The sequence below is a fragment of the Bubalus kerabau genome, chromosome 3 (assembly GCF_029407905.1).
Source record: "Bubalus kerabau isolate K-KA32 ecotype Philippines breed swamp buffalo chromosome 3, PCC_UOA_SB_1v2, whole genome shotgun sequence".
Classification (NCBI taxonomy): Eukaryota; Metazoa; Chordata; class Mammalia; order Artiodactyla; family Bovidae; genus Bubalus; species Bubalus kerabau.
This window is the reverse complement of record NC_073626.1, coordinates 125586772-125602831: the sequence shown is the minus strand read 5'-3', so window position 1 is coordinate 125602831 and position 16060 is coordinate 125586772. Positions and strand designations below refer to the sequence as shown.

The following is a 16060-nucleotide window of genomic DNA, read 5'->3' as shown; positions in this document are numbered from 1 at the left end:
AATCAATATGTGTTTTATGACTTTACCTGGCATACAAATAAAAAAAGATTTCTTTCCTAATTGTAAGGGCAATACATGCTCACCATCATGATTCAGACAATTAAAAAAAGGAAGCAAGAGATAAATATCAGTAATTCCACCATCACGGTGAAATACTGTTAACGATTTCAGCATGTTTCCATATTTTTAAAACTAACTCAATTTAAAAAACTGGATAAAACACATATGAAATTATAATACGTATTTTCATTTAGTTGATTTACAATATTGTGTTAGTCTCAGATGTACAGGTAAGTGATTCAGTTATACATAGTAATACAGGTATGTCTTTCAGTTCTTTTCCATTACAGGTTATTACAAGACATTGAATATAGTTCCCTGTGCAATAAAAGTAAATCCTTGCTACTTATCTATTTTATATACGTGGTGTGTATCTGTTAATCCTGTACTCCTAACTCACCCCTCCTAGCCTCTTCCCTCTTTGGTAACCATAAGTTTCCTTTTTATGTCTCTGAGTCTGTCTTTGTTTTATAAATAAATTTATTTGTATTATCTTTAGATTCTACATATAAATAATACCATATAATATTTGTCTTTTTCTGTCTGACTGACTTCACTCAGTTTGATAATCTCTAGGTCCATTCACATTGCTGCAAATAGCATTATTTCATTCTTTTTATAGCTGAATAGTATTCCATTGTAAAATATTTTTCAAAATACTATCTTACGAAAACCTTTCCATACTTACATAATACTACATCATCTATTATTTCAATAGCTGCAAACCAAAGCATAATTTATTTAGTCAGCTCTAATGATATACATTTTGATTTTCCCTCCAATTTTAATTTTCACATACAATACTACAATGAACATTGTTGTGTATCCTATACTCTGTTTCATAAGAGGTAATTCCTAAAAGTAGAATTATCAGGTCAAAAGACATATATTTGACTTTTAGTTAAAACTTTTGTACTGGGAAAAGCTATACATTGCACAGTTTAAAAAGCTGACTTGGTCTGTAAGATTATTATGACAAGAAACCATTTCCTGCATTCTTCCCTATGCTCCCCTCACCGCTCCCCCCTCCACCATCTCATTTGAGGCAATTAGTTTCAACATTTTAGCTACAGCTTTTGTATTTACCTTAGTATCACTATGTAACTTTGCGATTTCATTTTTTAGTTTTTATTTTAGACATTATCTTTCTACTTGATAAATGAGAATATAGCCACCTCTCACCTCCTCATCTTGCAGTAGTAGCCCTGTCCCCTAACACATATTTTCCAATACATACTGAACAAATAATTTTAGACTACTTCCCTTATCTTTCACATGTGTAGTAAGTTTATTTTATACATCACATCCCTGTCTTGTCACTTCTGATCACAAGGGATTTGTCTAAAGGAGGACCTTTGATCCAAGCTGAATCTATGAGGTTTTGCTTCCTCTGAGTCTATAATTTAGAGTGAGGAGTCGATTGACTCTGGGGTGCTGAGCTGGTTACATAAAATACAAACCCAGAAGTTGCTGGTAGGCACATCCCTTCAAAAGAACTGAGGGACATAATGGTGGCAGCTACACAATTTCTATTTAGTTGAAATTTTGGAGTCACCATCATATCTAAACAAAGAGTGTGTCTGTGGTGCTAATGTTACAGGAACTTGGCTTGAAGCTGCTACTAAGTACACTTTTCATTTAGAATGTATTTTATTGTAGCTTGAGAGATTAAGCTGATTCCAGTACAGACCGGTTTACACCGAGAAAGAAAAATTCACAAAAAAAGAAATGAACATGAAAAGTAGTTCTGATGATTTGTAAAATTCTTTCTAGAAGTCTGACTACATTCCTGTCCTGGGGTTTTGTGATACACCTCTACAGCTGTACGAAAAATTTTGTATTTATAATTAAGCCAGGGGTATGCAGTGACAGACTTTATTTTCTTGGGCTCCAAAATTACTGCAGCCATAAAATTAAGACACCTGCTCCTTGGAAGGAAAGCTATGACAAACCCTAGATGGTGTACACCCTAGATGGTGTATTCAAAACCCTAGACATCAATTTGCTGATAAAGGGCTACATAGTCAAAGCTATGGTTTTTTTCAGTAGTCATGTATGGATATGAGAGTTGAATCATAAAGAAGGCTGCTACACAATTTCTACTCAGTAGAGATTTTGGAGTCACCAAAGAATTGATACTTTCAAATTATGGTGCTGGAGATTACTTTTGAGAGTCCCTTGAACTGTAAGGCGATCAAACCAGTCAATCCTAAAGGAAATCAACCCTGAATATTCATTGAAAGGACTGATGCTGAAGCTCCAATACTTTGGGCACCTGATGCAAAGAGCCGACTCACTGGAAAGGACCCTGATGCTGGGAACAATTAAAGAGGAGAAGGGGGTGACAGAGGATGAGATGGTTAGACAGGATCACCGACTCAATGGACATGAATCTGAGCAGACTCTAGGACACAGTGAAGGACAGGGAGTGCTGCAGTCCATAGCTCACAGTGTGCTGTAGGCCACGGGGTCACAAAGACTCAGACACAACTTAACAACAACAAAAATTTCACAAGTACCCTGTTATTTGCAATCAACAAGTTCTTAAAAACCAGAACCAAAACTATATATCATGATATCCTTGATCAATCTTGACTGTGATCTTCAAATCAACTTTGAGGTTGCTGCAAAGCACCAAAATCCCATAACTGGTCTCTTTCTCTCAGGCTGCAGGTTCCTACCTTTCCCAGGACAGAGACAGTTAAATGATAATGGGTACTGACTCAAAGTTTTTTAAGAAAAATGCAGTTAAACAGAATAAACAACAGAAACGGGAATCTGAAAGCAGTATTTACTATATAATGAGCAATAAAAATGATGTACCCACAATTTATTAAGAATTGTCCTTACGATTCACAAGCAGAAAGTTTATGAGTGCTGAAGCTGAAAGAAAGGGCAGGGGGGCAGGGGGATTTTCATCATCATGGGTACATACAGTATTTTCTTTACTTTTGCTTAGCATGTTCACAATAAAGAGTTTCAAATAAATATTTTAAACAGAAAGTAGACAAATATAATGTAAATAAACGATTCTAAATGAAAAAAGAAGTCAACGAAAAAGCAAACAAACTATACCTCTGTCTACATTTTGCTATTTAGAGGGGTTATTTTGATAGAATCTAGAGTCTTTGTAAAAACAAGTATTTGAAAAACTGTTCTAGAAGATAGGGAAGAAATAAAAATTAACTTCTCAGCAATTTAGGAGATTCAGCAAACAACATGTGATACTTGACAGATTAAATGATTCATTTTATTGTTTTATTTATACTAAGAAAATAAGTATGTATTCTTGAAGCTAGGATCACTGAGAAGGCTGTTGAACTCACAGGGGTTCCTGGCGCAACTCGGGACACGATCACAGGCATCTTCTGGTCACATCCTCCCTTTACATTAGAATAAATCAAGCATTAGTCAGCATAACAGATATAGAAACACCTTATTTAAAAGATGAGTGCAATACAAATTCTAAGTTACCTTTACATTGAATCCAAACCTCCCATTTTCATCAGGTTTCATTCTGATTAGAACGAGATTATCATGTGGAATACCACCGTTAGGCTTAAAAAGACAAAAATAGATGACTCATCATTCTCTTCATTCATAGGCTACTTACTTTCAGATATACAGGAAGCATGCTTTGTGTATGTTGATATTATCTAAAGCGTATAAAGAATCATAATTCAAATTTCTCTCTTGCCTTACCACTGTATACTGGACTACAGGCGCCACAGTAACAGGGCCTTTATTAATTACCTAATTAATTAACCACAGTGTCCCTAGAACCTGGCTCAAAGCTTTGCGCAGAACAAGTATTTGCAAGTTTTACATGAATTCATGATTCCCTCTGCTTTTTAAAAACAGCTTCATTGAGATACAATTTATTACACTTCACCCATTCAGAGAGTATAATTCAATAATTTCTGCTACAGTGACAGAATTGTACCAACACCACTACTATTTAACTTTAGAACCTTTTCCTCATCCCCCAAAGAAACCCTGTGTCCATCATCAGTCACTCCCCCTCTGCTTGCCCCCATCCCCCAAGTCTTATTCAACCCCTCATCTATTTTCTCTCCCTCTATATATACATACTTGACTATTCTGAACGTTTCATGTATGTAGAATTACACAATATATGGTCATTTGTAGCAGGCTTCTTTCACTAAATGTTTTATGCCTACTCTTTAAGGTAAGTATCTGGCTAATTCTTTCTTATCCTTCAAGACACAGGTCTGAGATGATCATTTCTGGGAAATCTTCCCTTAAATCCACAGCTGAATTAGTTGTATTTATATACTTGTGAATTCCCTAAAGTCACTTCTAATTACAGAACTCATCCTCCTCAATGCACCAGTAGCATCTGACACAGGTGATTACTCTCTCCGTGACCTTTTTCTCATCAGCTAGCTGGCTAGTTTTCTTTCCTACCATTTTGTCTGCATCTTTTCAGTTTCCTTTGCTTTCCATCTCCCTCATGTTTATAGCTTGGAGGACTAAAATTTCCGAATCTCTTATTAAGGTAATCTGCACACTCTATACTTCCTGTCTCATGGTTTTAAATATTCTGTCTACATGCCATCAACTCTCAACATTATAACTTCAGCTTCAATCCCTCCCTTCAACTCCAGAATCATGTCTCTAGATGGATTCCTAGTAGACATATCATTGTGCCCCTATCGAGCTCCCGATACTCCTCCCCACACCTGTTCTACCTGGAACCTTTCACGTCCCAGCAAATGGCAACTTCATCCTCCTAGTTGTTTAGGTCCCAAATCTTCCTATTATGCTTGATTCTCTCTCCCTAGTACGCTACAACCAGTCCATCAGCAGACTGTGTCAGCTCTACTCTAAAACTCCACCCAGAATACAGCCATGTTGGTCCAATCACCACTGCTTCATGGGATGACACCTAATGGCCAGTTTCTCTACTGCTACCCTGCTTTTGCTTTTTCTCAACATAAAAGCCAGAGTGAAACTATTAAAACCTAAGTGACAGCACATTGCTTCTCTCCTCAGTTATGTCCATTTGCTTCTAATTTCACTTAGAGACTGGACAAAACCTTTACAAGACCGGGCATTTAGGATCTGGCCCTTTCCTGTTCCTTCTAGTTTGCTCATTCTGCTCTGGCCACACTGACCCCCTTGGTGTCCTCTGACAGTATCAGTCACACCCTGTCTTTGCACTGTTGTCCTCTGGGCTTACCTGCTCTCCTGTCAAGTATCCATGTAGTTTATCACCAAACTCATCCCTGGCTCACACTACGTAAAACTAATACTCCACTCTGGAAATTTCCTAGCCCTTTTCTGCCTTGTCTCTGTAGCATTTATCTAATAGGCTATATATTTATTTACTTTGTTTACAGCTCGTCTCATCCTTATCCTTAGAATATAAGTTCCTTGCAGGCAGAGTTTTTTAAATTTTATTCTACTATATTCCCAGAGCCCATAACAGTGCATGGCACAGAGCAGGTATTCAATAAGTAATTTTTGCTTGAGTGGAAAAACAAACTAGATTGTAGATTATTTATCAGCAGGGACAATGTCTGATTTATCTTTATATGCCCACTACCTACCTTAGTAGATAAAGAAAGACCTAAGTTAACTATGAACCAATGAATGATACATAGGAATCATCACACAGGTAGCACTAAAGTTGTCATTCATTTTGAATAAGGATTTTGATCTCTATGATGTGTCTGTGGTGGTACAGTAAATGTGGGAGAACTTTAAATGGCTGCCTCTGGCTTTTCACTTTTAGACAGTGCGGGAGGATCATGGGTGAAGAACAAGAGGGTAAGTGAGCAATGGCCAGCAGGCCATTTGGCTTCACCCACACCTGCTGTGGGGCCTCCTCTCCTTGTATCTCATTTTATTCCTTGATATCCCTTTAAGTTTCCTGAAATACACCCATATTTCTGTCTGTCCTATACTTCTTCATAAACACAATGTATCCTTAAAATTTATTAACAACAATCTGACCTTTGATTCATCTACTTGAAAAAGCAATGAAAATTCACAAATCAGGGGATTCTAAAAATTTACCATTTTTGTTTGGTACAAAGTACTAAAATATCTCATGGATATATTTTGAAGAACACAGCAATTATATATTCCAAAGACCTGCATTCAATTTCAAAAGGCTGATTAAAATGATAAAGTTGCTGCACTTAATTATATAATAAAATTAATGATATATAATAGGCTATTAGCATTTGTTCTGGAAATGTGCTTTGCAAGACTGAAACCAACAAATCTGTCAAATATTAACTTCTAGAGCAATGAACGTTTTATAAATGATGATAAAAGAAAATTCCACAATTGGGTTATATGATGGCACAATTTATGAGTAAACATATGATGAAAAAGAGAAAGTACTGTAATATAATTTACAGATAAAACAGGCTAGGGTACAAAAGAAATTTCATTTACAATTAAACATTTTCAAAGAAATGTGAGAATATCTGAAGAAGCTACTTACAGTAGATTTTTCAGGAGACGATGGAACATCAAATGTTTCATTAACATGGTTTTCCAGATCTTGTTGAGAATGTGAATAATGAATCTGGCTCCAACTGTTCTTCTTTGATTGTTTGGGTGGTAAAGCTGGAGGCTGCCCATCTCCAGGAGTCTCTTGTGATCTAGTTAGGAAAAGAAGGGAAAAAAATTAAGTATTTTGGAAGCTGTCTTACAGAATTGTTATTTTAAAAGCTGGGGTCAAGCAACTCAGATATTTACTATGTCTAGTAGGAGACAAGCTTTGAATACCATATTTATTTGCAAGTGCCACTGTTTCATGAAAACTTTCTTAACTTTGAACTTTAAAGTAATAAATCTAATTTCTTATCAAATCTGTAAACAATTCTACAGATTGTTTATATAATATATAAAATATACTTTAAGGATACCCCTATGAAGAGATTTATTGATCTACCATAACAATGTATATACATTTCCAAAAACCCCTTTCTAAGGTCTTCAGTGGAGTTCTATGGGCAGGCAGAGAGAGAACTGAGAGCCAAGCTGTGCACAGATACCAAGCTATAACACAGATACTCGGTGCCACCTTAGAAGTCAAGGGACTGTCCATTTTATTTGGAAATAAAATGCAATTTATGGAAGTGATGAACACAAAGGTAAGAGTGCTGAGTTCACTGAGGCGACAAAACTAGAGAAGACAGTGTTGGAAAACCTGATTTTAGGTGAGGATGCAAGAACCCAATTAACATTAGAAAGCAGATGCCTTAGGCAGAAGCAGCAGGAGCAGATGAGCTGACTCTGACAGGGGAAACCTCAAGGTTAAAAATGCACCTTTTAGGAAGCAGCACAGTACATGCAGTAAAAGTTGAGTTTTTCACAAAGGCCAGAAGGGGGAACCAGTGGTTCAACTTGGACCCCAGAAAGCCTGCGTCCATGTAAGTCTTGGACTTGAAGGGACCCAGAAGGGGAAAACTGACCATCAGTGGGGTTTTTATTTATCTCAGAGGTAGCAGGAGATCCTTTGGGAAAATAAAAGAATTTTTATCCCACTGTCTAAGGACAGGTGAGAGAGTTGACAGCTGCTGTGTCAACCTCATGGCTGCTGCTGTGGTAATTAGGACAGGCTACACAGATGCTAAGGCACATCTACAAGGCCTGCAAGAAGCAGAACTGTACCCTTCACTCCTCCCTGGCTGACATCAGGACTGGCTATATGATGTGCTCTGGGCAATGAAATATGAGTAGCCACTTCTGAAGGGAGTATTTGTGTTTGTGTTTCTCTCTTCCCTCAGGCAGGAAACCAGCCATGTCCCAACAGGGGCTGCTATCAGTCTGAGCCTTAAATGACCATGACATAGAGCAGAGCCACAGGTGATCCATGAGTATACGGAATGTATGGGAGAAAGAACCCTTGATGTACGTTACTGTGAGTGGGGAGACTCTGCTACCATGGAATAATTTGGCCCAAGATAACTGACACACAGGTTACTGCCAGAGTAGCTCTTGGAGACATGCTGCTCTTGGTAGAGAAGCTGTGAACTTATTGAGAGACTTGCTGCTGGACACCTGGTAGATATGGCAGTGATACTAAAACCTGCTTAGTGCCGAGGTAGTCAGCCAAGATTAACAGCGAATGATCTAACTTCTCCTAAGAGAAAATACAGCTCTTCTAATCTAGTATAAATTATACTTGCTAAATACGCAGATTAACAATAACCACCACTCAGTGGTCTACATGGAAGTCTTCAGGGCTCAAAACGCTCTAAATTCTGGTAAGTCTATAAAGACTGCATCAGAGAGCACATCTCCCCATTTCAGCAAAAGCTTCTCTGAGGTCTATCTTGATGGCTAGAGACTCCAGGTCCCAGACATACTAGTTTTTATTCTGCTAATTTCAACTGCCAAGAACTCAAGCCTCTGAGATCCAATACATTCAAGGGCTGGTGGTCCAAGAAAATGTCCTCACAGATTACAATAGAGATGAGTGCTTCCACTATGGCCTGCTGTAGGGGATTAGGACATGTAACTGTAGGCAACCCTTGACAGAGCCTCAGATATGAAATTTCTAAAAAGCAGTTATCAAAATACTCTAAGACTTCACGAAAACCAGAAGTCACTGGACTTCACATGGATTAATCAATAGGTCTCATCTCTTCTTTAGGACTAAGTATTACCATGTGGGGAAGGTGAAGAGAAGCTTTTTTTTTTAGTTTTGCATATGGCTATCACACCTGGGAAGCATTTCATATTAAAACTAAAGGTCTTGGCAAGACTGTAAGGTTAAGATCAGGTGGGAATGGAGTCAGAGCAACTTTCTTTATCCTTGGTTCAGCTAACTGTCTAAACATAGTGCCAAGACAAACAACAGGGACAAACATAAGCCTGACAGGCAGCACGGTGTCTAAGTGAGCCATGCCTGGTGGGCAGGGGCATCACGGTGGCAGCACTCAGTTACAAGAGGGGACAGCACCGACACACTGACAACATGGGACACTCTGCTGACTGCTGAGCCTGCATTTCCAGGGTTACAGACTAGGGGTACACGGTCCAAAAAACTATAGACGTGATTTTTATTATGTGCTTTTGATTAGTACCTAGAGAAGGAAATGGCAACCCACTCCAGTCTTCTTGCCTGGAGAATTCCATGAACAGAGGAGCCTGGCAGGCTATACAGTCCATTGGGTCGCAAAGAGTCAGACACGACTAAACAACTAACATTCGTTTTGATTAGAAATTATTGTCCAAGAACAGTGGCTGCAAATTCATGGCTTGTGGGCCAACTTTAGCTAACAGACATTTGGCCTGTTCACTGTAAAACTGTGAGTTGACTACATTTAAAAAATTACAAATCTGGATTTCCAGAATGAAAAACTTGGAAGCTCTGGAAAAAATGGACCAGCACTACAAGTTGTTAACAATTGAACAAAGCCAAGTGATAGCTGCTGCCTTTAGGTGACCATGGGCATTCCAGTCCACATGAATCCCACCCACACTTTGGTGGGTGTCTGAATATACCTTCTCCTTTACTTATTCAGAGTCTGCAAGAAGACACAGGAAGGAAGAGACTTTAAGTGTACTGGCCTGAGTTGGGATTTGAGTCAAACTCTATAAAGAAAAGGTAAGGAGAATACAGTGCAGGCTGGAAGGACTAGGCAAGATCTCAGAGAGGAAAAGACAATACAATTTTGGATTTCAGGATAGGACTATCTGTCTTCTTTCATTGTTTTATGTAACTTTTTTGTTAAAGTAACTTCACAGAGAGTGCGACAGGCTCTCCACAAGTCTGATTATTGCAGAGGGTTATTATAGTTGGTCTAGGGAACTTTCACAAACGAATTATGTGTTCGCCCAGTAATCCTGGCAGCAATTACCCTTTCTGTTTTTTCAACTTCAATAACCAAACATTCACTCTCTTTTCTTTCTACCTACCTATCTTTCTACAGTGTATAAAAGTAATTAAGAATATAAACACAGACTCCTAAAATTCTTTTTCTGGGCAAAAGCTTATCAATTACATTTTAAAAACATACCCATATTAACTCATCTTATTTTAAGAAATAACTTCCGTGTTCATATTTAATGCAGAAGTATTACATGCAATCTATTACTTAAACAATTATCTAGGAAGATGACTTTTTTTTTAAAGCAACAAATTTTATTTAGCATAGTCAGTCCCAACATTCAGCACAAAAAAAGTTTACAGAGGATAGAAAGTGCATTAATAAAAGCCAGTCTTTACCAAAAGAAAACAGAAAACATATTATTGATTCAAAATATTTTACACTTGAATGATAAACTGCAATAACTTATTTGGGGCACCTACTAATATAAGAGAAAGTAAGAGAAGAAAAGAATACTTTAGAAGAGTTCAATCTCCATCTGGTATCAGAGAAGTCAGTAGAGGTCACTGAGACCAGCAGTCTTTCTTGCTTTCTGCATTAGTGCCCTCAGCTGGAACTGTTTATGGGACAGAAGACGTACATGCTTTAGGAAGATGTCTAGGTCTATTACTCCCTGCCTCAAAGCTTCTCCCAGGTAAAAAATAGTGTCTTCAATAGCATTTTCCTCTGCATAAAGATTTAGGATCTGTTTGTATAGTGGGGCTGTGGGAATGATAACTTCATCAATATCATTGTTTTCAGATTGATTTTCCATTTTCTCCAGAGCAGAACTGAGTTCTTTCTCAAAAGTTCTATGTTTTTATCAACCTCAGCTACTTCTCAGCTACTCTTCGAGTTTCTGGTGACCTTTTTTCAGGTCTTCCTCTGTTCGTTTCAAGGCATTGAGTTCTGCCTGGGCACGATCCATTTCCTCCTTCATCCGCCATCTCAGTCTGTCACTGACTGCTGAGATAAGAGAGGCTCGGATAGTGTCCTCGCTAATTGTGCCATCTCTACTGGCACCAAGAGTGGTCACAGAAGGCTGGGAAGGGTACTAGGAACTTGTGGCAGGATACTGACCACCAGGTCGGTAAGGGCAGCCTGGGTAACCACTCGGATTGGGAGGGTACCCGGATGGTATGCAGAAATCCCACTTGTCATGCCTGGCATGTAGGAAGAATCTGGTGGCCTTATTGCCTGGTATGGTGGATAAGATGCCGAAACAGTAGGACGAGAGAAGACTGGAGGTTCATCTCCAAACACCACAATCATGACTTGAATAAGCCCCAGTAAGTCTGACTGTGGGTGCTTCCATTCATGTAGATAAGGAAGACATATCTTACCATTAGCATCCACATGCTTTCCTGTTTTAATAGTCATTGAGCTAGTAGGCTTAACAAAACAGATAGGGGGATTATACGGATATGTGTCCAGCAGCCACAGGCAGATTGGAATATTGTATGTATTACTTCTATAAGGCACAGGAATTGTTCCAGTAAGGTTCATTAGTTCCCTGGAACTGCCATCATTAAAAACGTATGAATCCAACACAGGTTTGAGATCTTTGTATAAAGTAATAACGTTAACAGTTTCACATACAGTTAGGTCTCTGTATTTGTACTTGGACACCATTTTCTTGAGCTGGCTCTCCGACCCTGCCATGGCGGCTGCCTCGTGACTCCGGTCCCTGCAGGCAAAGGGTCAGCCACTCCGGGGCCGCCCCGGGCCGCCCCACACAACCGCACATGGACGAGCCAGCCGCCCCACTCCCACCCTCCCTCTAGCAACAGGAAGTCAGCCTCCACCGGAAGATGACTTTCATAGGTAAACCATGTATTGTAATTTAAAATTATAATACATTTGAAATAATATCATGAAATAGGCCAGTTCTTTAAAAAGCTTCTATTTCTAGGCCAAAGCAAAAACAAACAAAAACTGCCAAGGAAAACAGAATGAAGAGACATCACATACTCTGGAAGGACAATCAGGCAGTGTAGTAGAACGAAGCCCTACAAGGAATAACAGCTAGCATCTGAAAGAAGGGACCTATAACTTAAAGGAAGACCAGCATCTACTATCAGGTAGTTTAGACAGGACTTGGGAAATAGGAACAAAGTAAGAAGAGGGATCAGGGCTGTGGCTGGGGTCTTACAAGTAGAAGTAATCAGCTGGCTTTAAGTATGGGAGCTGGGGAAAAAATTGGTCATACAGACAGTATAGAAAATATAATCTCAAAGAGATGATTATAATTACTCATAAAAAAGAAAAATGAACAGGATAAACCCTGAAAACTGTAAATAAAAAAAAAATGCTGCCAAAAGTTTAACCGTACCAATACATCTTTCATACATATAAGTATAAAGTTTATTCTAAGAGTAGAAAACAAAAACCATACTCTTGGTAGACACTAATACAAACTTAACCAGAAATGATGGCTCCTTTTTCATTAAAACTCTTATTTTTTAAGATACACACCAGGAGCTCTTGTCTCATTCAATTACAATCACTAGTGTCACCTGTCTTCATTAGGCATTTACCCCTGCCACACTTCTGTGAGATACAGACAAAATTCTGGGTCAAAATTCAGGCTTCTTGATGTTTTGGCTAATTTATAGTAACATTTAGAGTATTTCAAAGTAAACACCATTTCAGACTGGTTACTGATTTATGCTCAAGACAATTCAAGTGTTTAGAAACTCCCCAGGATATGATTGGTGGTGGTAGTTTAGTCGTTAAGTCATGCCCGACTCTTGTGCCCCCATGAACCGTAGCCTGCCGGGCTCCTCGTCTTGGGATTCTCCAGGCAAGAATACTGGCGTGGGCTGCCATTTCCTTCTCCATAGGATATGATTAACAGAAGAATACACTTGAAAATGTCGTATTATTTTATCAGTAGGCATCTAGTCCAGAACCAAGGTCACAGACCTGAGATTTCTGGTTTCAACCAAACTCCAAGTCTCTGACCTTCGCTTCCAAATGCAAGTCCTGGAGACTTTTGCCGGAGCTGGATGGCAGGTAACCATACTTCAGTGAAACAGCCTACACCTGCACTTAGTCCTGCTCTCACAGGTACAGCATCTCACGTGGTGAATCCTCTGAGGGCCCACGACTTAAGACTCTTACATCCAACCCTCTTTGGTTCTTTTATTTCCTTGTCCTAGAGCAGTTGAGCATTTGCAGGTTAGACTGGATCAAGACTGGCATGGGAGCTGGGTTACACTGAGCCTGCAGGCAAAGTGATCAGTGCCAGTAGTTCAGAGAAGCAAAGGGAAAGCAAAGCTTTGAGGACTAGTCAAAAGGAATTGAAAAGGTAGGACAAAGACACAGTGACTCATTAGACAAGACTGGAATGGGGCAGTCTAGGAGAGAATAGATCAGGGAACTAGATTTAACATTTGAGGATTATGAAATCTGCAGTCTCTGGTGATTAGGAACTGAATGATGAAGTTGAGAATCTGGGGAATTCCTCATTGTGTTCAACCGGATAGCCATACTTCAGACATGCAGACAGGTAAAGGGTTGATAATATACTTAAAAGCTGCTGGTATACACCTCCCCCCAAATTAAATGAAAGATGTATTTGTATTTATTATAGTTAACATATACTAAGTACACTTTCCTCGGCTGAACTACTAATAAGCATCTCATTAAATGTTCACAGAGGACCTATGAGGTAGATATGATCGTCCTGCTTTTACAAACAAGGAAATTAAGGCTTACAGAGATAAAACAACTCACCCAAGGTCACAAAATTAGAAGTGGTGGAACCAAGTTTTAAACCCAGTCTGAATCCAGAGCTTGTGCTCTTAACACAAAGTTATAGTTGCACCTCAAAGAAAACAACTGCAAAAAGCAGGAGGAAACTTATTTTAAATCAGGAGTTTCTTAACCTGTAGCACGCACACATGGTACACATACTTTAAGGGCTTCCCAGGTGGCGCTAGCGGTAAAGAACCCACCTGCCAGAGACCAAGGTTCGATCCCTGGGTTGAGAAGATCCCCTAGAGAAGGCCATGGCAACCCACTCCAGTATTCTTGTCTGGAGAACCCATGGACACAGGAGCCTGACAGTCCTACAGTCCATGGAGCCACAGAGAGTTGGACATGACTAAAGCAACTTAGCATGCATGCAAACCTGTAGCAGTGGACCCTTTTCTTCAAATGAAATGCTGCTCAGAAGCCAGTTTTTAAGATAGACAAAAACTAAGCAACCCTATCTACTAGTATCTGAGGCTTCAACAGACCTTATCAGAGCAAATGCTGAACATGACTGTTTTCTTTCATTCCATTTTGCTTATAATGGTAGCATCTTAAATTCTACCAGAAACTGTTTATATTTAAAATGAACAGAATACAAGATCAGGGCTCTAACAACATCCATATTTACTTTAATTGATAATATATTCCTAATGCAAAGGTTTTTGATATATCTGAAACCAATAACTTGCCTAAAATGATCCAAAGTGGGGGCTAGATGGGAACAAGGACTTGAAACACATACTGTTCAAATTTTATCCACATAAAAAATTTATGGACAAATTACCACCCGTCTTAACTTTTGGATGTTAAAGAAAAAAGGAGAACCAGGAATGTGATTCTATAAGTGTTCCAATGCCCAACTTTCAATAATATGCTTATCTTAAACTCTGACATTTTGGAAAATGTTATGTGAAGAGCAAAAAATGAAAATATTATACTTAGGTGCACTTTGCTGTTACAGGCATATTCTAACACAGCAGCAAAAGAGTTGTTAAAATTGTCAATCAAGCCAAGTGGGTAAAAACTTTCCTGACTTTCAGTCCAGTCAGTTTTAAATTTCCTCATGAATGCTTCAACAACAGCAGTGATTTGATTTGCTTACTCTGCAGTCAAAACAGTTCTCTATTGCAGCCTTTAGCAATCTGTATCATAATAAAAATAAAATTTATCCATCTCCCATTCACATGCTCTGCTGATTATTTTTTAGAAATAATTGAACTTCCCTGTTACATATCGGTATTGTGGTATGAATTTATTTTTTTTAAAAATCTGTTATTTTTCAAGTAATTTAGGGCTAATGATTATCTTAGAAAAATTACAAACTAAAAATAGTCTGATTTTCTCTGGAACATTTAAAGAAAGGAAGGAAATGGTAGGATGTAGTTTCAATCACCCCTGCCTTTAAATGGTAACTTTATTCTAAGCAATAAAACAGCCTCCTATTTGTTTCCACAATAAACACACCTGTGAGTTAATAGCATTTTCTCCTGTGAAGCAGGCAAACTCACCCAGTGCCCCAAGTCAGGACTCACCTTAACTCCCATGGACTCATATAAAAACCAGGCAACTGGTGAGCTAGCTCAACATCTATTTCCATGCACTACACTGAGACACTCTGTGCTTAATCCAACATATTGCTGGAACTCTTTTCACATTTGACCAAGGTAAAACTAAAATCTATGGAGTCCAAGTTGAAAAATATTTGCTCTAAATGGAAAAAAAAAATATCAACAAAGCCTTGTCCAGGATACAAAGTTCTACAGACTGGCTCAGGTAAGAAAATCAGAGTTTTAGTTCTGTAATTTGGAACAAATGCTGTAAGTGTGGCTTTTTCTCTTCTATAAAGTGGGGTTATATACCTTTTCTATTTTATTGAGTTCTCTTGAGTAGAATAGTGAGATAATTTATGAAAAAAGCTGACTGTAAGCTACTAATGTTAGTTACTATTATTAGTTTACCATTATGCTTGTCTTTTCAGAACTCTCTCATTAAACTGGCCGAATTTCAGATGCAGTGTTATAGATTCAAAACTGAATACAAACACATAAGCTTCATAAAATACATGTCCAGAGAGAAAGCCCAAAACATCTGAAATTCTTGTGGACTGGGCAGGGGAAGCAAACACTCTGCATGGTTCCAGTCTATGCCAAACCTGCTTTTCCATTTCAGGTCAGGAAAAGACAACAAAGGTATTCTGAAGAGGGTAAGTGATTTGGGGGATTTGTGAATCTATACAATTCACAAAAGGAAATATTCAACTGTATGTATATGCAGATGTGTATGTGTCTCCACGAAAACAGCCCTTCAAAAACCAGAATGAGGCCATGTGGTCAGGTCCCGGGAGTGACACTGATCTGTCTATAATGAGATGGGCTTTGTCATTC

At 38.6% G+C, this 16060-nt stretch overlaps 1 protein-coding gene and 1 pseudogene across 10 annotated transcripts in view; both read right to left on the bottom strand.

Moving 5' to 3' along the window:
- PTPN4 (protein tyrosine phosphatase non-receptor type 4) overlaps positions 1-16060 on the bottom strand; it is a 197038-nt gene that overhangs the window by 34983 nt on the left and 145995 nt on the right. For all 10 annotated transcript variants that reach the window (XM_055572900.1, XM_055572901.1, XM_055572902.1 and 7 more), the window contains 3 exons: positions 6539-6698; positions 3535-3618; positions 3387-3443 (listed from right to left, as the gene is read on the bottom strand). In XM_055572900.1, coding sequence (XP_055428875.1) covers positions 3387-3443; positions 3535-3618; positions 6539-6698 — 301 coding nt within the window. The remainder of the gene's footprint in view (positions 1-3386; positions 3444-3534; positions 3619-6538; positions 6699-16060) is intronic.
- LOC129646549 (tumor susceptibility gene 101 protein-like) lies at positions 10171-11665 on the bottom strand (annotated as a pseudogene).